The 22,976-nt window shown below is 36.7% G+C and overlaps 1 protein-coding gene across 14 annotated transcripts in view; it reads left to right on the top strand.

The window, feature by feature from the left end:
- The window catches only part of TCF4 (transcription factor 4), a 354,155-nt gene that overhangs the window by 290,587 nt on the left and 40,592 nt on the right, over window positions 1-22,976 (top strand). For all 14 annotated transcript variants that reach the window (XM_058557181.1, XM_058557189.1, XM_058557188.1 and 11 more), the window contains 3 exons: window positions 7,293-7,398; window positions 11,225-11,358; window positions 18,127-18,259. In XM_058557181.1, coding sequence (XP_058413164.1) covers window positions 7,293-7,398; window positions 11,225-11,358; window positions 18,127-18,259 — 373 coding nt within the window. The remainder of the gene's footprint in view (window positions 1-7,292; window positions 7,399-11,224; window positions 11,359-18,126; window positions 18,260-22,976) is intronic.

Below are 22,976 nucleotides of genomic sequence, written 5' to 3'. Positions count from 1 at the left end.
CTTTAGGTGGAAATAAAAGCTTCACAATTTCGGGGCCGGCCCGGTGGCGCAAGCGGTTGAGTGTGCCCGCTCTGCTGCAGCAGCCTGGGGTTCACCGGTTCAGATCCTGGGCATGCACCCATGCACCACTTGGCAAGCCATGCTGTGGCGGTGTCCCATATAAAGTAGAGGAAGATGGGCATGGATGTTAGCCCAGGGCCAGTCTTCCTCAGCAAAAAGAGGAGGATTGGCAGACGTTAGCTCAGGGCCGATCTTCCTCACAAAAAATAAAAATAAAAAAATAAAAGCTTCACAATTTCAACAGCTTACACCTCTGGAATTTTTCCATTTGTAATTAAATATACATCTATTTGTCAATATACTGCAACATTTATGTGTTATCTCTAAACAGATTTCCTATTTATATGATAATAATGCACATTGGCCTTTAACCATCACTGGGAAATGAAGTAGGATCTCCTTCCATTAGTAAATATTCCTTGACTTGATAATATATACTGAGAATGTACCAGGTGAATCATTCTTATTCCTATAGTTTGCTTTTGTTTTTGGTTTTCTGCACTCTTGCATTGTTTACTGCCTCACTGTTATATGCCCTTGAGCATTATTAACTGCCTTTAAACCTTATAATAACTCACTCAACTCTATTACTTGAATCTGTTTATTAAGCTTTCATGCCATTTTACTTCCCATTAGTATTTAAGTTATAAAGTTAAAAATGACTTTAGGAAACAAAGTGCCAGGAGGGCTACACGAGAAGTCGGGAGCCCTGGGCTCTCTCCAGGCCCCTGGGTAAATCCTTTAACTTCTTCCTTTTACTCATTTTTAAAATGAGGTTGATTATTTGAGCTTTAAAAATATGATGCCCAGAGGCAGGACAGAGGGCAGCAAGTAGAGAAGCAGCGTGAGAAGGGAAAGGAGCATCTGTAAAGAAGTGATATAAAAAGATTAAAAAAGAAAAAGTAATAAAAATGAAGAGAGAGTAGAATAGAGGGACCCAATTACCAATGCTGTGAAAACACATGATCAGAAAAAGGTAAAAATCTGTTCAACTTTTATTGCCTAAGAAAAGTGGTCACACCTTGTCTAACTGTAATTCCTTTCCCAAAGACACTAGGGACCAAGGACAAAATTGCAGTTTGAGTTTCTTACCTTTACTTCCTACACATCCAGAAACCTGGGGTCACAGACACTCTTCCCTAGTGTTCCACTTGGTATAATTTGCAGGAATTTTGGCAGGTGCTTATAAAAAAGACATTAAGAAATATGTAATAGTACAAGGATCTCTAAAAATAACAAATGAAACTAAAACCTAAATGTCCTGCCATTCAATAACATCAACATTCATGAAACACCAGTTGTGTGTGCTAGGTACTAAGGATACCTGGAATTTGCCTCTCCCAATAGTCCACCAGAAGAGTTCTTGCTTTTACAACCTAAAGGGAACAACAAGTCTTAAATGAGCTAGTGTTATTGTGATCGCTGCTCTAAAGGAGGGTGACACACAGGGCCCCATAGGACTCTTCACGGACAAGCATGACTCTAGACCAGCACTTCCAATAGAACTTTCTGCCATGGTGGGAAAGTTCTATGTTGGTGATGTCCAGTATGGTAGCGCCCTGTGTGGCTGTTGAGCACTTGAAATGTGGCTAGTGTGAATGAGGGACTCTATTTATTTAATTTTAATTAAGCTTAATTCAAATAACCACATATTGCTAAGGGCTACCATATTGAACAGACATTCTAGACACGTTAAAAATAGCAATAAGCAATAAGTAGCATTTACAACTGTTAGGCTCCATCCCCGGGCATATAAATATAATATGGATGTATTAATAGATATAAATAATAGTATCATTTATTGAGCGCCTACAACAGATTAGGAATTATGCTTGACATATATCATCTCTAATTCTCACAACAAGAGTAGCCCCATTTGACAAATGAGGAAGCTGAGACTTGGAGGCATAAATTGCTTTGTTATGGCCTCACAACTAATTGTGAGAGCTGGAATTTGAACCCAATTGGTTTGGCTCCAGAGCTGGGTAATTTCTACTATCCTGCCAAATCTATTTCTGTACTCTGGAGGCTGTCTCTTAAGAACATCTTCCCCTTGCTTTCTAGATCAGCTAGCAGTGTGCCTTTAACTTGGTCGCATAGAACAATTGCAGTATCCATTTTAACTCTTCTGAATGTGGAAGTGTCATTGCCCCTGAGCCATTCTCTTCTCTTACTGTGACCTGTGTCCTTCAAATGTAAGAGTTGAGGGTCCAACCCAGTTGCCTGAGTAGTGAGGTGATCACCTGCAAGTATTTTTCCCTGTTAGATTCTGGGAAGCGTCAGAGTATTTGCCTAGGTCTGTGAACATCAGTGGCGCACTATAACTCTTAGCATGTGAGTGTTTACCTGTCACAGTTTAGAATATTTGTGAAATCTCCCAAGGTCTGAGCAACTAAGTGAGCCTCGCCAGCACTTGGGCATCTGAAGCATAATTCTGTTTTGCTACTTTCTACTCATCTCGGAGCATACAGCAACTCTCTTTTAAGGGTCTCAATGTCTCAATTACAATGTTTCAGTTATTCTGAACTGATTCTCTTTGAGAATTTTGTATTCAGACGATACTTGCAGGATCACAAAGGGGTAGTAATGTTAAGGAATGTTAAAGGTCCACTGTGGCTATCACCAAACCCCACTCAGTCACACATCTCATCATACGTGATCTGGAGCCACTTCTCTTTATCTCCTCAGAATTCAGCTTCTCACTTCAGGAAGCAAGTAATATCAGCATATGTTGATTTCAGTATGAACATGCCTTATTACATTTTACTTTTATTAAAAGGTAATTATGAGACCTCACAAGAATATTTCTAGAAACTATGGCCAACGTATAGCCTCATATTGATAGTTAAAATATCTTTTCTTTTCTTTTTTGCCTTTTAAGAGGAAGGAATTGTTCTTTAGTGGAAAGAACAACACTGTGATGACCTGTTCAAATCCTTCCTTTACCACTTGATAAAATTTTAATGTAGAAAGGTGGCTTGACTTTCCTGAGTCACATTTGTTAGGATAATAAAAACAATAGCAGCACAACAGTAACACTACTGTTGATGGTTTTTGCATGCTCAATATGTCCCAGGTATTATTCTAGTTGCTTTATACGTTATATCATTTAATTCACATAAGAACTTCGCATAGCAGGCACTGTCATTCCCATTTTACAGGTAGGAATCTGAAGACCAGAGAGGTTAAAGTAACAGGTCTGAGGTTGCCTAGCTAATAAATGGTAGAACTGACGGTCACACCCAGGCCAGTCTGGGCCAATACATTTGACCTCTCTGCCATACATTAGCCCTGTGAAATAGGAATCATACTATTAATAGTATCCATTTTGTACGATCATTGTGAAGATCAGAAATAATGTATATGGAGCTCCTAGCATAAAAGCTGTTCCACAAGAGGCCCTAAACAAATGTAATCATTGTTATTTTTTAAATCTCCGTAAATGAAACTGAAGTGCCAAGACAAATAAAAATGAGAACATCAAGGGGAAAAGGCAGGATATGCATTCTACTCTCTTCATTTTGTTTGTCAGTGTGTGTTTGATTGATTTTCTTTTCTAATAGGCGGAGGTTCTATTCTATTCTATTTTAAAGAACGTACCATATTGTTTCTTTGATGACTCACAAAGGATAATCAGGACATTGGATGGAACCTCGAATGTTCCATAGTAATACTTCTCAAATTACAACAAAAATTAAATATGTAAAATGAAAGCATTTTTTATTTTTATCAGTTCAGGGTTTAGTGTTATCTAGAGAGCTTTGTAAACTCAGAATTTCTATATGCATGATTTTGTATGTTTTAAATTCAGGATCGTAAGAGAAAAGATAACGGTGCCAACATTGAATATTAACTATACTTTGCTACTAGTTTTCCATGAAACTTTTATTCAACAAATATTTACTAAAAGAACTGTAGCCTGTGAAGTTTCCACACTTCCAGTTTTGCGACAAAAATTTCACACTTCTTTAGTGACTCTTGTGGGAGGAATCAGAATGCCAAAAGTCACCGTGATCTAAGCCACCTTATCAGAGAAACACTAAGTGGAGATTTTTGTTTCCTTTTAGACTTTCCTCATATTTCATTGGTGGAATCCCTTCAATACATTGAACTAGAGTTTGGGATTTTTATTTCATTTTTTGTTGGACTAACTTTCTAGTGTTAGTCATTAAAACCGATTCCAAGTATTTGAAGATACCTGGGATATGTGTTATTGTTCTGTTAAATAAAAAGCTATTTTATTTAACATATGTATAAGTCATCTTTCTATTTACTGAGAATAGTAATTCAAGTTAAATGGATGTGAGTTTTTCTCATTTAGTATCTCTATTAAATCCTTTATTGAAACCCATTCTTTAAAGTCTTTTGATTGATAAATTGGCAAAGTCATTGACTGAAGTAAAAATAATGAAGCAGCTCACTGGTCATCCAGGTTATTAAAGATTAAAACATTAAGGATAAATCAAAGCATGAACATTATGATCCCTCTGTTTTCATAAATATCATCTTATACCCTTACCACCATTTTTAAAGAAAGTAACGGTTAAACAGTGGAGACTAAAGAGCGATTTATAGTTGTATCTCTTGAGTAAGTTGCATATCTTAAGCAGTTGCTTTGACCATTCTGTTATTGAATTTTCTTATAATTAAAGTGTGATGGGTTGAACAAAATAAGGTCTTTGATTCCTTCTGCTTTTAAAAAGTGCAGTAGTTCTATGCAATGTTTATTTATATAATCAAAAATATAGAGCACTTACCTTAAAAATAACTTTTGAAGTAAAAACGATGAAGTATATAAATGGAAATGGAATAACGTTGTACCTGATCTGTAAATTGTGATATAAAGGAAATTTATAAAATATGCAGAAATTGCCTTTTTTAAAAAAGTTATGAACAATGGTCCATTTCTTGTTAACAAAGACTTTCATCTTATCTAAAGAGTTTTCGTTTGCCTACGACACCAGAAAAATAGAAATTGTATAGTATGATATGTCCTAAAAACTTTTTAACCCCATAGATATTCTTTTTCATGCAGGCAGTATTTATTAATTTGGGGTTAATGATCTTACCATCAGATTGAGCTTGATCATAATTCATAGTCAAAGTAGCCTCCTTATATATGAGCAAAATTACCAAAGATTTGTCCTTATGTCCCAAAAGAAATATCAAATAATTCTACCGAAATTGGGAAAAAAGATGAACCTTAATAGGTTCCATCGAATGCTGTTGACGTAATAATATACATGTTTAAGGATAATGTAGTAGAATACGTAATTAAAATTAAACTATATGTTATCCTAAAAGAGTTGATTTCACTTGTTTTAAAATATAAGGTGATTTAATAATTTGGGTCAGAGTTTCAGTTTTGTAGTAAATATATTGATTTCTGAAATTTGAGAGTAATACATAGTATGCTTAGCTTGTGTTAATACTGACTGGTAAATAGCTGTCAGGCTAATAGCCTATAGATGTATTATAAGCGTATTGTACTCATTTGTCATTAGAATGAGATGATCTGATTTTCAATTTCCCCTTTTCCTAGAAGGTAATATTTTCTTTCATCTTTTTAGCCTACTCTCAATACCTTCTCTACATACATATAGTACTGTTTCCCGAACTGTTAGTTGTATAGTTCTCAACAAAATACTAGGTTTTGCTTGACAGAACTAGGGATATTGATTTGTTGTGGAATTCCTGGCCTAAGTTTTATTCTTTGTCCCTTAAAGATACTTGAAAAAAATTTTCCTTTATTGTAAATCCTGTGGAAATTGAATCAAATAGCGGTTTATACATTTAAAATATGAAGAAAATTTAAAAATAAAATTAGAAAATATGATAGTTCATAAAATATAGGGCTTATATCCCTCCATGACTTAGGAAAAATCCTTGTTTTCTAAAGTGTGTGTGGGTTTTTTGGTTTGTTTTTGTTTTGTTCAATCTCCAGGACTTCCTGATTTTCAAGGGCACTGTGGGGCATATGTAGCATTTATTTGATGTATGTATGTGTATGCATATTTTCCCACATCTGTCTCTGCGGACCTATCCTTTGTGAAATCCTAAACCTTGTATTAATGCTTAGTTTGTGATTCATGGTGTTCTGAGAGCTATTATATAATTTTTCGTAGGGTGTTTATTTGCTGTGTTCTGTAAAAAAAGGGGGGGGGGGTGAGTTTTTTTTGGTAACCCTGCAGTTGCCTTTTTATTGGTGAATTTCTCTTTCTTTTACTCTGACCTGTGAATATCACTGTAGGCTCACTGCCAATTTTGTGAGCTGCTGCCTGCTTCAAAATGGAGGCAGGAAGGTATCCATTTTCATCAAGAGGATGACAGTGTTTCAGTCTCTCAGACCATCTGGAGAGAGGAACTTTTGGAGCAAAAGAAAATGGGGATTTAAAAAAAATTATATTTAGCAGAAAAGGCAAAGGGGAAAACCAATTAAAGTTAAACTATACCTTATGAATTTATGCTTTTCTAGTGTGCTGTCTTCTTTAAAGGAAACATAAACAAGAAAATACACAGGCTATTTTTATAAAGAACTGGTTCCCCAAGTCTCATGAGTATTAGTAAACAAATGTAAGTAAATTAGGATTTTGGCACCCTTTTTAAGTTTATTACACACACAAATATAATAAAAACTATAAAGGAAGGTTCCCTCCCTTCTTATGTACACACTGATTGTTGGTGGTCTGTGTAGATCCAGGCTTTTAGTGGCCTTTTCCATGCATCTCTGCAAAAAGCTGACACTATGGGAATTTAATATTCTGGGATATATTTGTCACTTTCGGTGTCTGGATAGTGCATTCATTTTCTCTGTCTCTCTGTCTCTCTCAAAAGTGAAAATTTAAATTGAAAGGTAGCATAGAAGGGAGGGGCTTGATGCATGCCTTTCTGTTTTTACCTTTCACGTGCTCATGAGCCATCTATGTTTGAAAAAAAAGATGCTTAGCCTCTTAGGACAACCCCCTGTGTATTATATAATATATTTACAACTAGACATGGTTCACAATATTCTTGCCTGTGACTGGAAAATATTATTCACACAACTATAGTCAGGAGGTTTTTTTTGGGTTTTGTGTTTCTGTATTCTGAATGGGGCAGTGTTTCTAGAGTTTAATCAGATTTAGAATGAACGTGGTAGAAATTTAGCATTTGGTACCTGCTTCTTATAAGTAATGGACCTTGAGATACTTGGTCAATGCAGCAGGCAGACTAAATTGGCTCTCCTTCCTCAGGTTTATGCTCCTTCAGCAAGCACTGCCGACTACAATAGGGACTCGCCAGGCTACCCTTCCTCGAAACCAGCAGCCAGCACTTTCCCTAGCTCCTTCTTCATGCAAGGTAAGATGCTGCCTCTTCTAGGGGTAATCCGCTGGACAGAGTCTTCCTGGGTCTTTTCATGTCATATATGGGACAAAAGACTGCTGAACTGATACCCAAGAAATGGAACATTAGGCAAATGTAAAATATTGGAGGTCATGCTCTTCTTAGGAACTGAATTCTTTCAAAATAAATTAACTAATTACAACTTTACTTTTTTTAAATTCAAGCCCCTTGAGCTGTAATGAGTTCAGATTAGACTGGTATGCTCCAGTAAGAACTGAGGCTTCCTCAGGGATGGTCCTCTATGACCGATCATTTCAACATCATCTTCACCATCCCCAAGAAGAGCTTGTTTGTATGTTTAGAAGTGTTTGGGGTCAATGTGTATTTTGAGCATCCTGGATTTAGCCAGCTGGGAACAAATTGTCCTTATGTGTAACCTTATATAAAATTTTCAGCAGCTAATTAATTTATAGGTACAAACAAGGAGACCGTTTAAGGTGAAGTGACCTATCTAAAGACTGGAATATGATTTCATTACACAACAGAAGCTCTATCCCAACACGCTAATTGATTTAGCGTAAAAGACCCAGCTTTTTTCCTGGACAAAGGTAGAAAATTACAGCCTCCTGGTGGATCAAGTGTATTTATTCTTGTAATTGTCCAGTGTATTTAATTAAGTGCACATGGATGTGTGTCCCATGCGCTTATAGACTTGCCACTGGTAGCACAGCCCATTCTGCTGCATGAAAAAGCCCAAGATAGTTGAAATGACAGCAACTGCTTGTAAGAATGGACCGTCCGGAGGATCCAGCTCCATCCCTGATATACCTGTGACACTTATTGTCACTTATTGACACTTATTGTCACAATGTGATTATCTTATTACCAAGTTAACACTCTGAAATTTAGATATGGAGTTTACCAAGAACCCCTGTATGAGAACTTAACTCTTTTTTCCTGGGTGTAAAACCTTGTTTGAGTGTGCCTTGGCAAAGTGCCATGGAATTTCCTTCTTCAGGCTCCTCTAGGAAGGGCCTTGTCAGGGAAGGAGAGTGCCCTCCGGCCAGTGAGTGCCAGGGGAGCAACCTGGTGTCTCGCTTAGATTACAGTGGACACACTCAAAATCATTCTGATTAAGAGGGATTTATTTTCTTTCCCTTCTGAGTATTAGCTCTTTTAGGTTGTTAGTTCACATATGAAATTCCATGGAAAATCTATAAAATTGAATCGAATGGGTCCCTCAGGAATAGAGAGAATTTGTTCCACACATCCTGGAGCTCATGTTCACAGGGATCCTTTATCTTTGTGACCTGCCCTAGGTGTAACTCTCAAAGGGACACAGCAGAGTATGTCACTTGAGTGTGTTCTGTGCCATGACAAAAGGCTTATCTGCTTCAGCTATAAATAGCAGCCACTTTGGCACCAGCTTCCCCTCTTTTGTGACCAGTCGGAGAAACTGTGTTACCAGTACTTACAGAGATTGTCAACTCAAGGATTCATCACTTGGAGCAGACTGAGAAAATTAACAGAAGGATAGATTTCTTCTGTCTGCCTACAAGAAGGTGGCTTGCTTATATTGTGCACACTGCAGGGGAGATCAGGTAGATTAAAACAATAGGCTCTTCTCCGTAGCAGACCACGCAAAATGTGGGGAACAGATTTGTTTTTCTGCACACGAATACCCAAAAAGCGAAAAAAAAAAATTTGAGTTGACATTTATGATGAGCACAATTAATTTGCACACGTCTAATTCTATTCTTTCAAAACAACATTATGCCAAGATCATGAGATGTGATAAATATTAATTTACTGTGAAAAGCATAATTTATGTAAAATATGTATTTTTATAAATCTGCATTGAGTAGAGTGTTCTGTGTTAACAAATCCTAAATGTATTTCCATATAGTGCATCGTGTTGTCAGAGTGTTTCAGGAAACTCCTGTTCAATGATACATAGTCTCAATTTATTTGTCATATGTGCTGTCTATCTGAAGTGTTAGTGGTCTTGAACTTCATTTTTGAATTTAAGATGACATCTAAACTTCCATAATCTCGGGGCTAAATCTAAAGTACGTGAATAATCACTTTGAAAGTCCCATGTTTTCACGTTATGATCACAGAAACACCACATCATGATCCCATTTGACAGTGACTTTCTTCAGTGAGGGGTCTGTGGTGCCCTGAGAATTTAGGTCTTGAGGAAGCAAGCAGTTTAAGTGAAAGATATTCAGAGACTGTCAGGAACATATTTTAAGCTCACTACTATGTAACCTCTTATTTTTTAACTTTAATTTCCATTTTCTAGTTAAAATTCTTAAGTTGTCAAAACCACAGACATGATTTTGCTGATATAGTTCTAAATAAATCTACAGATTATTCTTCTCTGTCTTGAAACTGTTCCAGTTTTCTGAATTCTAACCTCTGGATGTAAAAACTCAGTGAAAAAATGCTTTGTGAAATATAGTGCCAGATTTAACTTGCCTATTGCCTAAATTTTCAGAAGGCCTTTATCAAATAAAATGTCTGATGAAAATAATCTTATTTTCACAAAAGCAGTACCTGCCATACAGTTAACACCTAGCTGATGGCCTGGTATATATCTGGCACTCAATAATTTTTGTTAAACTATTGAAAGAAGGAAAAATTGAATAAATTCAGCAGTAACGTAGATTCTCCCCCTGCCCCTACACCTTAATTTGAGAAACCCAAACCAAACAATAGCAGTCTATAATAATAACCCCTAGGCCAGTAGGCCCAGAGAATGAAAAAAAATCTGTAGGAATGTTTTTAAAGGTTAACTTGATAATAAAAGATACTTCATATAATTTCCATATAATTTTTTTTAATTTTATGTATTTTTTCCCCCAAAGCCGCAGTAGATAGCTGCATGTCATAACTGCGCATCCTTCTAGTTGCTGTATGTGGGACGTGGCCTCAGCATGGCTGGAGAAGCGGTGCGTCAGTGCGCGCCCGGGATCCAAACCCCGGCCCACCAGCTGCAGAGCGCGCGCACGTAACCGCTAAGCCACAGGGCCGGCCCTCCATATAATTTTAAACCTCTTTTTAACTTTAACTCTTTAACTCTTTTAACTTTTTAACTTTATAAATGGTTTTATAAAATCCAGAGGTTCTCAAAATTGGCTATAGCATAATATCCACCTTATAGATATGTGTGTGTACTCTTTGAATTCCTGCTGAAGGCTTAAAATAGCTATATAACTGTATACCAAAAAATAAAAATTAAAAAAGAAAACAAAAACTGAGAGATATATATTTGAAACTCCTTTTTCTACATCCCATAGTGTAATTCCAACTTTAATTCTATTTACTGTATATATTACAAAAATGAAATCCAATCTTTTAAATCTAAGATGTCCTTTGTCATTATTACTTATTTATTTATATGCTTTTAAAACTTGTAAACTTGTCAACTCTGTAATGTCTCAAATATTTTATTTTCACCCAAAAATTTAGGAACACTTTAACTTTTTAGTTAGTTCTCATAGAAAAAGAGGTCAGGGGACTTCTAAAAAATGTTTCTCTTTTAGCATTAGTTACCTTGATGACTTGACATAATTCTATGTAGAAATGTGTTCTGTTGTTATTTTACAGTTGGGATTTTTACTAAGAACACTTTAACCATGTTAAATATTTATATTTGTTTGGCAATATAGAGCCACTTGGGAAAAAAGTAATGATGACTGCCTTCTGATGTAATTGGCTAACCAACACAAAGATGAATACACAACAGGCAGTCATTTTCAAGTATATGAAAAAACCCTATTCTATAAGGCAAGGCTGAATGCCTCAGAAAAGTCATGGTTTTTTTTGTCCTTTACAGATGGCCATCACAGCAGTGACCCTTGGAGCTCCTCCAGTGGGATGAATCAGCCTGGCTACGGAGGAATGTTGGGCAATTCTTCTCATATTCCACAGTCTAGCAGCTACTGCAGCCTGCATCCACACGAACGTTTGGTAAGGCAGATTTACTTGGTAATGGGAAGAACACAGCTATTTTATTAAATCTCATCCTTCGTCTTTCCGTGCATGTACACAAGGGTTCTGTAACGAATGTACAAATGGTACACACTCATTATTCTTACAGTTGTATTGTTTCTGTGATCAAAGACATAACTAAATCAGATCACCTTTGTAAGCCCTTCCAGATTCTTTTCGTCATTGTTCTTCTGTTTATTGTGTTTTGTTCTGTGCTTTCTTTATCGCAATGTCCACTTCCTTTGGTACATAAATACACACTGTATTTGAGTTGCAGAATTTCAGCTATGGCAGTTCCTTGTTATTTTTTTTTTGCTGTCTGTAGTTGTGAAGGATATCCTGCAGGGGGCAGAGTGACATGACAGCGAGTAGACTTTGAGGGTAGGTGATGTGTGTCACCCATAGGCATTTCCATTTCTTCTTGAGTGGCTCCTGTCGCTGGTGCAGCTTTGAATTGGTGTGCCACACGCGAAGGAAGGAGCTCATTTTTCTGCAGTCCCATCAGTAACAGCAACCATGGGGTTTCTCTGTAGATCAGATTCCCAATTTTCAGTATTTTAGCTTTAATTGCACACCCCCTGCAATATCCCATTGATACTCTCTTTTGCCTCCCTCCAGCTGAAAACTGCTGGGCTGTAGAATGTTATCTTTCTTTCAATTATTGAAGTTTCCACTCTGCCCATCACCTATGCTCATCCATCCTAGATTGGCTCTTTATCCTGGAGGAAGCAACTCATCTGGTGTTTTTCTAGCCTTAGAAACTACCACAGCCCAGAATCCGCTTAAGTCTGTTGTTAAATGGAGGAAAGAGTACTTCTAGATCATGAGTTAGGTTTGGCATGCAAATAAGGTGAGACTGAGTCCCTTGTGCAATAAAATATCTTAAAAAATGTCTGAACCTCTAATCCTGCAAATGCAAAAAGGTAGGACAAATCCGGTGATCCTTAGTGGTACTTACATCACTACTCTTCGTCTTGCAATTTGTCCCTTTTTCTTCTCCTAATACTCAGATTTTTGTTTCTTTCTCTGTTCTGATGTAGGAAATTGTGCTTTCTGGATTTCTGTGGTCTTTCCTCTCTTTTGCTCAACCACCAGAGATATAGAAAAGGTGACTTTATCTCCTATTCTGACAACCTAAAACCTTCCAGAAGTTAAGATTTCTGATATCCTTGAAAAAACCTATTTTGTTAGTTCTAGTGACAGAGACACTGTGTGGTCATCAATTAGCTTATCCGGTTAATGAGAGACAAATGATAGAGATGGAATTGGCCTTCTTATATCATCTCTCAAGTTTGAATGTGTAAATCACAAAATTTCTCAAGTTTCAGCACTTATTTAGTAAACAGATGAATTTCTTTCAAATTTCCTCCTCTCCCACCTCCTACTTGGAGGTATTAGATTGAAAGCTTAGAGAAATATCAACTATTATCATACTAGAATTTCTTCTTGGCTAACATTTTTATTTCTCCATCATCATTTTCCACTTTTCTAAGGAACTCATGATCAAAACTACATGTGTCCTATGAGCAAGGAAAGTTTTGATTACAAATAAAAGATTTGGGCACTATACTAATATGTTGGAATTTCAGTCCTTTTAAGAGTTGTCTATTTCACATTTACTTTTCTTCCCTCCTATATTTATTTCCTTCTTTTCCTATCATGCTCTAGAATTTTGATCTAAGTGGGTTGATTTTATTCCAGTCAAGTTCACTTCATGGGGGAGGTATCTTTAAAATGTGCTGAAATGCACAAAAATGTAATTTTAAAAAGGAAACCCACTACAGTCCTTTTAGAAAAAGTTTTGCTGAACCAAAACAATATTATCAACAATGAAAAAAGATCATTTTGAAGGAGTAACCCAATAGATTGTATCAAATGCTATATTTGTAATGTCATTTATCCATCACAAAACACAAGGTTTTCATTCTTAACTTCATCAGTTAGCAGATCTTAGCGATTAGGGGTTTTGTTTTAAAAAAGGGTAAATGAATTAGGTCTCTAGTAATGTATCCTGATGAATTTTCTCACTGATAGAGAAGCTGTTGAATTATTATATCTAGTAATCATTGTAATTTCATATTTAACCATTCGAAAATCTCTAACTGAAGTGACTTTTAAAAATCTGACACTGGTTAAGAATAATTTGAGTATACAGTAGGCAATTAGTGTCCTTTCACTTGAAAATAATGATACTTCCTTACAATTTCATCCATAGCTTTTGACCAGTCCCATACTGAACAAAGGAATAGTTTGACAAAAAGAAGAGAGCTTTCCTTGGATTATTTTGGGTATAATGTAGTCAAATTAGTATTGTCTCTAATGGTGAAACATTTTAGAAACATTATTGCCTTCATCACTTTATATTATATTATAATAGAATGTGTAATTATAGAGCTGAAAATCTACACATTTCAGTAGCAACTGTCAAGTCATTGGTTTTGATTCTTTAAATCTCCTTTACAGTTTCAGCCCCTACAACACAATCCCACAGCTAGTCACTATGATGTCACACATACACATACAGAATCACTCAGAGGAATGGAGTTTGTGGTTAAGCTTTGGAATGGGTTGTTGCAGAAGATTTAAGTTTGGAATGACTTGGCAGAGTTCTTTTTAAAAATAGGATAGAGTCCTTGCTGTCTGGCATGGTTTAGGCGTGGTCTTTCCACCACAGAATGAAATAATCCCAGGAGTCTGGAATTTTAATATAAGGGAAGTTCTATTGTCTTTTATTTTTTGTAACATAAACCCTTACCCCAGTGATTCTCAACTAGGGCAATTTTGCCCCTCAGGGAACCTTTGGTAATGTCTAGAGACATACTGGGATGTTACAGCTGGGGGGTAGGTGCTGCTGGATTCTAGTGTGCAGAGGCCAGGGATGCTGGTAAACATATCATAATGCAAAGGAGAGCCCCTGCCTCCCCAGCAAAGAATAACTTGCCCTATTGCCTAAATTTTCAAAAGGCCTTTATCGAATAAAATGTCTGATGAAAATAATCTTAGTTTCACAAAAGCAGTACCTGCCATACAGTTAACACCTAGCTCATGGCCTGGTATATATCTGGCACTCAATAATTTTTGTTACACTATTGAAAGAAGGAAAAATTGAATAAATTCAGCAGTAACATAGATTCTCCCCCCGCCTTACACCTTAATTTGAGAAACCCAAACCAAACAATAGCAGTCTATAATAATAACCCCTAGGCCAGTAGGCCCAGAGCATGAAAAAAAATCTGTAGGAATATTTTTAAAGGTTGACTTGATAATAAAAGATACTTCATATAATTTCCATATAATTTTAAACCTCTTTTTAACTTTAAGTCTTTTAACTTTTTAACTTTATAAATGGTTTTATAAAATCCAGAGGTTCTCAAAATTGGCTATAGCATAACATCCACCTTATGGATATGTGTGTGTACTCTTTGAATTCCTGCTGAAGGCTTAAAATAGCTATATAACTGTATACCAAAAAATAAAAATTAAAAAAGAAAACAAAAACTGAGAGATATATATTTGAAACTCCTTTTTCTACATCCCATAGCGTAATTCCAACTTTAATTCTATTTACTGTATATGTTACAAAAATGAAATCCAATCTTTTAAATCTAAGATGTCCTTTGTCATTATTACTTATTTATTTATATGCTTTTAAAACTTGTAAACTTGTCAACTCTGTAATGTCTCAAATATTTTATTTTCACCCAAAAATTTAGGAACACTTTAACTTTTTAGTTAGTTCTCATAGAAAAAGAGGTCAGGGGACTTCTAAAAAATGTTTCTCCTTTAGCATTAGTTACCTTGATGACTTGACATAATTCTATGTAGAAATGTGTTCTGTTGTTATTTTACAGTTGGAATTTTTACTAAGAACACTTTAACCATGTTAAATATTTATATTTGTTTGGCAATATAGAGCCACTTGGGAAGAAAGAGCAATAGTGCCGAGGTTGTGAAACCCCGCCTTAGCCCAAAGCTTGATTTTATTCTTAGTATGTGCTGCCAATTATTATATTTTCTAATCTTTGAATTATCAGCCCATAGGTTAATAAAAACATGACTAATGGAAACGTTTCTAACACTTACTCTGTCAATAGACTTCAAATACACTATAATTGGGTATCATAAGTAAAAATAAATAAACAAATAGTGGGCGTGTAAAGCCATAACACGTATCATACTTCCCCTTTCCCTTCCCTTTGTAGCAAGCAGGGCAGACAGTATTAATAGCTGGAGTGAGAGAGACTACAGGGACTTCTTATAGTTGATCTCTAAATATGCTACAAGAGACATTATTCACATATCACTAATATTCTCTGTCGTGTATTTATTATGTCTTTGAATGACAGTAGTTTACAAGATTCTTTTCCTCGTAAAATAATCTAGTTCTAAATCTCATTAATTTCTTTCAGCACCTAATTTTCTATGAGTCTCTAAAAATAACTGACTTATGTGGATTGCGTTGGTTTCCCCGTTAAAATTATGGGGAAGAACTTTTCTTTTTATTCGCTGAACTCAGTATTAACTCTTTGTCAGATTTTGAATTCCTGCCCATTTTAAACCAAGTTTAAAAGGGTCTCAAAATTCTCCCTGATGCGATCATCTTTTTCCTCTCATCCTGTGATTATTATAGTTATTTAAATACTTTTCAAAATTATTTCCCTCTGTTTTGATTTTTACATACTTGGGACTGATTTATAAGGTTTCTCTTCTTCAGAAACTCGGCATGGAATAGGACTGTGTAGAAATGAAGTCAAACCATCTCTCTTTTTTTTTATTCCTCTTTTTCCATATTCTGTTTCTTTTTCTCCATATTATTATGGTCTTTAGCTGTCGAGCAGAAATAGCTCTTCTAAGTCTGGTGTTCCATGGCTTATCCAGTCTTTCAGGTCAGCTGTGCTATGGCATGGGCCCACTGTACCATTCTTTAGAGCAAATTTTGTGGACTACTTGGAGTATTCTGTAAGAGGCAAGTAGAAATGAGTTTAACAGGTGGCCTGAGGAATTTTTTGGTCAAGCAAAGAAGTCCATGAAATTTACAAGTTTGAAAGGCATTCTTGGGAACTTGGAAAGGTTTAAGGGCATCATCTTAACTTTTTCACTGAAGTTGACTTTTCAGTTGGACTATTTGGGCTGTGCAAAGGTAATATTTTCAAAGACATCCACCATGTCATTAGCAGACCTAGCTCTGAAATGTAGATTCATTTTCTGAACTGTTTAGTTCTCACTCAAATAAGTAGTATTTCTATCCACTATTTATTAAATCCTAACTGATAACCAGTTGTTCTCTGAGTATATGGGATAATTATGTGTTCAGCACCCAACCACAAGTTGTGGGATGCAGAGATATGAGCTCTATTTCCTCCCCTTAAAGAGTTTACATTATAAGTGGAAATGCACTGGAAAGAGAAAGCAGTGAAAGGCAGCATATAATTAAGTGTTGAATGGCATAGTACAGAATGTAAGTGCGATAGGGATTCAGAGAGAATAGATGGTGGAAAAGTTGGAAGTAGTAAGGAATCCTCAAGGAAGAGGTAGAACTCGAAGATGAGCCTCACAAAATAAATAGGAAAATCCCGAGACGGGGTGGGGTTCACTCCTTGTGAATAAATGCCTGCACTTTAAGCACCCCTGACTTTCGGCATCATATTCAATCTCTAATTTTAACGGAATCTCCAATAATCATATAATAAAGATCCATAGCCCATTAATATATTACATATAAAGACAAAATATATTTTGACTTAAATATTTTTGCTTTACATGTCTGTAACAAACATGTAAAGAGATGTTTTTTACATGCCTATGAGAATAATTTTTTAAGCTACTTTTTATCTTGAAAAGGAAAATAGCTGTATGTGTTTTTACAAATGACTGTCCCTGTTGGTGATCTGCTCATTCCCAAGCAGATGGATGGGTAGCGACTAATTTGCCACCTTACAGGCACTGTGATATGCCCCAAGAAAAGCAGCTGATTTGGGCAACTAGTATAATAATTGAACTCAAAGCCAAACCTTAAACCAAATGTTCCTGTGTAGATGGTGGTTTTTTTTCATAGTTAGCTATATGGTGGATTGCTAATGGAGAGGTCATATAAGGAAAGAAATCAAGTAAGTCATTCTCAGTTCATTTGTTCCAATTTAATTCAATATAGTCATTAATTTAAGGCTTTACATATTGATGCTTTAGAGAGATATTTAATCATTAGTGCTTTTTATATTTTTCATTTACCATTTTGTTCTTGCTAGAGTTCAGAAAAATGATCCAACTTGGCAGGAAGAAGATTTGACTGGTTACTCTTTTCCATTTAGTATCCAGAAGTTCAGGATGAAGTATAATGTAAACCCTCTGGGTCATCATGTTGTTTTATTCGTTATATCGTGGAATCTCTCTTACTTGATTGATAGGCCATACAAAAAATAATAGTAGAGATAGTCTTTTGTGTTGCTGACTTCTCGAGGACACTCTTAAGCAGTAATTTTTCAATTTAAACGTTGTGATCATTTCTCAGTGTCCTACATTGCCTTTATATTCCTCTACAGGTGATGCAAACCCAAACTATCTGTCTTGTTTTTTATTATGTGAAAAACGAAAGCTGTCAGATCTAAGCAAGGTGTATTCATGGATATTTTGAAATTCTAAGGGCTGTCTCCATTGCAAAAAGGAGAGTTCTGAAAGAAGTATTAGAAAACTTACCCACTAAACATTTTGTGGTTGAATATGGCCTCCTTTTTCTGCTTCTTGCTACAGAGCTATCCATCACACTCCTCAGCAGACATCAATTCCAGTCTTCCTCCGATGTCCACTTTCCACCGTAGTGGTACAAATCATTACAGCACCTCTTCCTGTACGCCTCCTGCCAACGGGACAGACAGTATAATGGGTGAGTCATGGAAATGCGGATTCTGATGCTGACAGTCAATGTCAGGGTTTAATAATAAGGGACCTCTTTTTTCCCCTCATAATTGAACAGCAATTGGGCAATGAATATTTGTCACATAACTGAATGAACAAACAAATGAACCAAACAGAAAGGGTCGTTGGCTTGACCATAATCACTTTTTTTGTCACAAGAAAATGAAATTTGTCTGCTTTGTCCATGTGAGTCATTAGATTGAACAAGGGTTTAAATAGAACAAAACTACCTTGCTTCTCACACTCTCAGCAGCGAATAAAGTGAACTTTTATAAGACGAACCACTGAAGACTAGCGAGATAGGGGGCATATTAACTCTTAGTAGTAGTTATTGACCACTTCCCAAATTCCAGTCGCTGTGCTAAGCTCTTAACCAGTACACACCACTGTCTTCCGCAGACTAGTTCATGTGAAATTCACAGGTGATCATTGATAACTAAATGGCTTCACTTTCTGGAGACAGTGGCATGGTGGAGTCCTTCAGAGGGGAAGAAGTGTTTGCTCACTTATGGGAGAGGAGACACCTGGGCATCCGTGGGCCAGAAGTTATTTACTGCTTTTTCTCAAGGAGATTTACTGATGAGTCAAGGCCCAAGGAGAATGCTGCTGCTAAATGAACTGAGCCATCATCCTCTCGTTTTTCATCATGTCCATTGTGGTCCTCTCCCCAGGACAGATGGTTCCTCCATCAGCCCTCTACCCTTGTGGGAAGAGCTAGGCAGGATGTCCAGCTGCCCCTGCAGGAAAGAGTCCCCGTTGGGCAGGAGGAAGCCACACCTTCTGAATCCACCTTGGATAACCTTGTCATTCAGATAAGCAGCACAGCCTGATGCTCCAGGGACTTATTAAAACCTCAGACTTCACTGGTCACCACTACTTTGATTCTAGCTCAGAGCAACACCTTGCTTGGCCTTAAGATCACTTCCAGTGGGTCAGTGATGAGAACACTAACTGTATGTTTTAGAGAGAAGAATGTGTGATAGAATAAGCCTGCTGTTTATCTCCTTAGCTCTTGGCAGTGTTTTTCGTTTTCTTTAGAGAGTCTGTAGAACTTTGGAAAGTGGTGTGAATCACTTATGTGGGAGAGTTTTTGATGAAGGAGAAGAGGTGTGTTTTGAAATGTTGCAAATATAATTCTGCCTAAATAATACACTCCTTGCTTATTCAATAATATATTTCACACTTGAGATGAGCCATGTAGCAGCCCTTCACTATCATGTCTCACTAAGAAGCAAATTTAGGAGGGTTTCATTTTTGTAACTTTTCATAACAAAGCTTCTACAAATGTGTTGCATCAGTTTGACCTTGGGGAGCTATGAACAGAGGTCACATGGGGAAGTTTTGTTAGCTATCAGTGCAGTTTTGGCAGATTCGAAAAACAAGAAGAAAGAAAGAAGTGCAGAACTGAAAGAGTGAGAAAAGCATATTTCACTTCAATGTGGTTTGACAAATGGAAAGCCCCTTTCTGTAGTCATGAGGTCTAGTATAAAGAAGGATGACCGGTCATTCATCCTCTTACATGACAGATTTCCTGTCTACTTGTGGTTTGAGTAATTTTCTTTTTTAGGAAGGTATAAAGGTGGAGCAAAAGCTTGAGGTGAGGAGAACAGACCTAGTTACTGTTTGAAAAAAAGTTTTGTTGATTGATCGGCACAGCAGTCTTCCTGGGAGAGAGGCACTACGACTTGGGAAGAGAGATATTACGAGATGGTGTAATCATCCTCCTTGAGCTGTGGTCAGCATAGCCACGAGTCTCAGTGGGAATGGGATTTGCCTTATTTAAGTTGATTGGCTCATCATTAGCTTGTGGATGGACAGGCATGTCTACTCTCCTTCTTCATCTGGTCTGGCCAGAGTGGAGCAATAGTAGACTCCTACATACTCATGGGCTCAACTATATACTAAAGATGGACTTGACTTAAATAGACCACAGGGCCCTGTTTAAGTGGAGGGAGGGTTTAGACAATACTAAGGAGCTATAATTTTACAAGGGAAAATTATGAGATTTTTGGAACCAGAAGAAGGTTTTTAGGAACAACTTTATTACATAAATTATTCCATAATCATAGGTGTACTTGCCACAATCTGCTAGCAGAATGTGAGAAAGCTTTATAATCTTTTCAGGAAATAAGTAGACATAATTCAGCTTTTTGGAGGAACAGACCTTTATCAACTTGCATATAAATACAGTTATTACTTCAAGGGAGAATATTCTAGAATGTTCTCCCTTCACATAATATGTCCTCTAATTCCTTAAGTTAAAATACAGAGGAAAATTTAAGTATGATAATAAGCCTTAGTATTACACGGTATCCAAGTAGCTCATGTTTCTTCTCGCTTTAATTCTCTTAGGTTTTGGTTTGATTACTAGAGTGTGGTAAAAGTCAGAGATGGCAGCGTGTCTATGTAACAAAAAGAGAAGATTTCTCTTCTGATGTTAATGATGCTTCCCTAACAAACAGTATGGATTAATAGGATACATCTGTAGACTTTTGAAAATATTTGGCATATATTCACTCATTCTGAAATGCAGAAAGTAAAGAAATATTACATTGCCTGTATCTCAAAGAACAAACAGAGCTAATTAAATAATTGGTAAATAGAGAACACATAGCCTGACACATGTTTGAGATTACACACATGATTCTGTAAAACATGACTGTAAGCAATACTAATGCTGTAAGAATGGGGTTCAAGCACTAACACATGGACATCACATTTTTCAAGTTTTCTTGGTGAAAAGTTGCAAGGCAATGCAATCTTTTCGTAAATGGCGATGATGTCTTAGGAAGCTGCTTTTTCGGTTCAGAAGAAGATCATTGCCCCACCTCTCAGTTTCATGTTATAGTGTGTCTTCCTGGCAGTCAATGATTGTCCTGAACTGATCATAGAAGAACAAAATGCATGTGGAGTGAGATGTAAGTTCTAGAACCATCAGAAGGTAACCTCTCTGGAATCATGCTCCCTTGTTTCTGGTTCTGTCCTCGGCATCTCAAAGATGGAAGATGCTCACTGAGGTTTGGGATGACTTGTGTTTGACTTGGAAGAGTGACCATTGTTTCTTGTTTTGGTTTTTTTTGCCCATTAATGCCCAATATCATTTTTTGAGAAATGCTTAGGACGGACAAAGCTTACTCACACTATATTAATGATGTTTTTTAAATGACATATTCACCCACGGATTTTCGAGAGAATTATGGGGTAAAATATTTTACTTGTGGCATATAGTCCACAAATTTTCTCTGAAGCCTTGCCAACAAACTCTGGAGATTACAGTAGACATTTCTGAATTGGAAGAGTCTATTAAGTAGCCTGGAATTATATGAATATAATGGGTAGGACACAGCGTGAATTCTTAGTAGTTCAATTTGTGTAGCACCCAGTTAAGGAGAGAAGCTAAGTCCGAGGGCTTCAGAAATTATCACCATTAGAGCCTTTCAACTTAACTCTTTCACTGTGTATCTCAGAAGCAGTAACAGTCCAATGCCTCTCCAGGTGAGCATGCATACAGAGGAGGAAGTGTTGTTAAGTGATTAGGTGATTAGATACCAGCTAGAGAGGATAGAAATGTCTAGAGGAGAGTAGCCATATACATTTTGTTATCTACATATGTCCTTCCTACGTGCAATATTCAATAGCCCTTTTTGAACAAAAGAATTGAAAGGAACCCATACCATAACAGCACAGACTCCTGAGACTACTTAAAAGACAACAGTGCTCCGGTTCCCCACTGGGAGATACCATTTGTATACATTCCCAGGGTGTGACCCCTTGTAGTTTGGGGCTACACACCCTCCCTTCCCCTCTGAGGGAACTGGGCATACAGCTAGCGTAATGGTTATAATAACTATTATTGTTATATTAGTCTTTAGCTGGCCTGCTTTCTAATTCATGGTCTTTCCCATGTTTTTAAACCTCAAACCAAACAGTGTTGAAGGAACAGACTACCAAGATTGATTTAATACAACATATGCTAAAGATTACCCTGGAATATCTATCTGGTTCATGAATTAATCTGGCTTACAGCTTTCACTTCTAATGACATGTTTGTATGACATGATGCATTTTAGTGTGTGGCTTTTCTAGTGGAAACATAATGTCCGTTTCCCCTTGAGGACTTGGTTTCACAGTAATTTAATTATTCGAATAGTCACATAATATTCACTTTGTCTTTTACAAGAATCTTGAGCCTTCAAATACTGTTGGGTGATGAACAGGCACAGAGCTTAAGAGTAAGATGAATTTTATCCGGCAGTGTCATGGCATCTTAGTTACAAAGACCACCAACAGAGAACAATAAACTAGTTTGATTTAAGTCTTCTCGTCCATTTCCTGCACGTGGTTATGGGGCCCAACTTCCCCCCTGAATTCCTAGGAGTCCCTTCTGCTGAAAATTAGTGCATTGTAGCCTGTATTTGAGTTTTTATTCTAAAATTATATGTAATGGGAGTGCTGGAAATCCTCCTCCTTTTGTCATCTTTATAGACAAGCTCATGGCATCGTTCTGCTGCTTCTGGTAGTTTAAAAACATGAGGGTCACTTGGACACAGTTCAGAAAAACAAAATTTTAAAGCAATCATCTTCTTTCAGGCAGATACACCAGGAATTGCATTTCTTATTCCTTTTATATTGTCATGATGTTTCCAGCCTGAGGTTATGGGTGTGCAATAAAGGGGTAACACATT

The sequence above is a fragment of the Diceros bicornis genome, chromosome 16 (genome assembly GCF_020826845.1).
Source record: "Diceros bicornis minor isolate mBicDic1 chromosome 16, mDicBic1.mat.cur, whole genome shotgun sequence".
In the NCBI taxonomy this organism is placed as follows: domain Eukaryota; kingdom Metazoa; phylum Chordata; class Mammalia; order Perissodactyla; family Rhinocerotidae; genus Diceros; species Diceros bicornis.
Note: the sequence above shows the minus strand (reverse complement) of the source record. Positions and strands in the feature narration are given on the sequence as shown.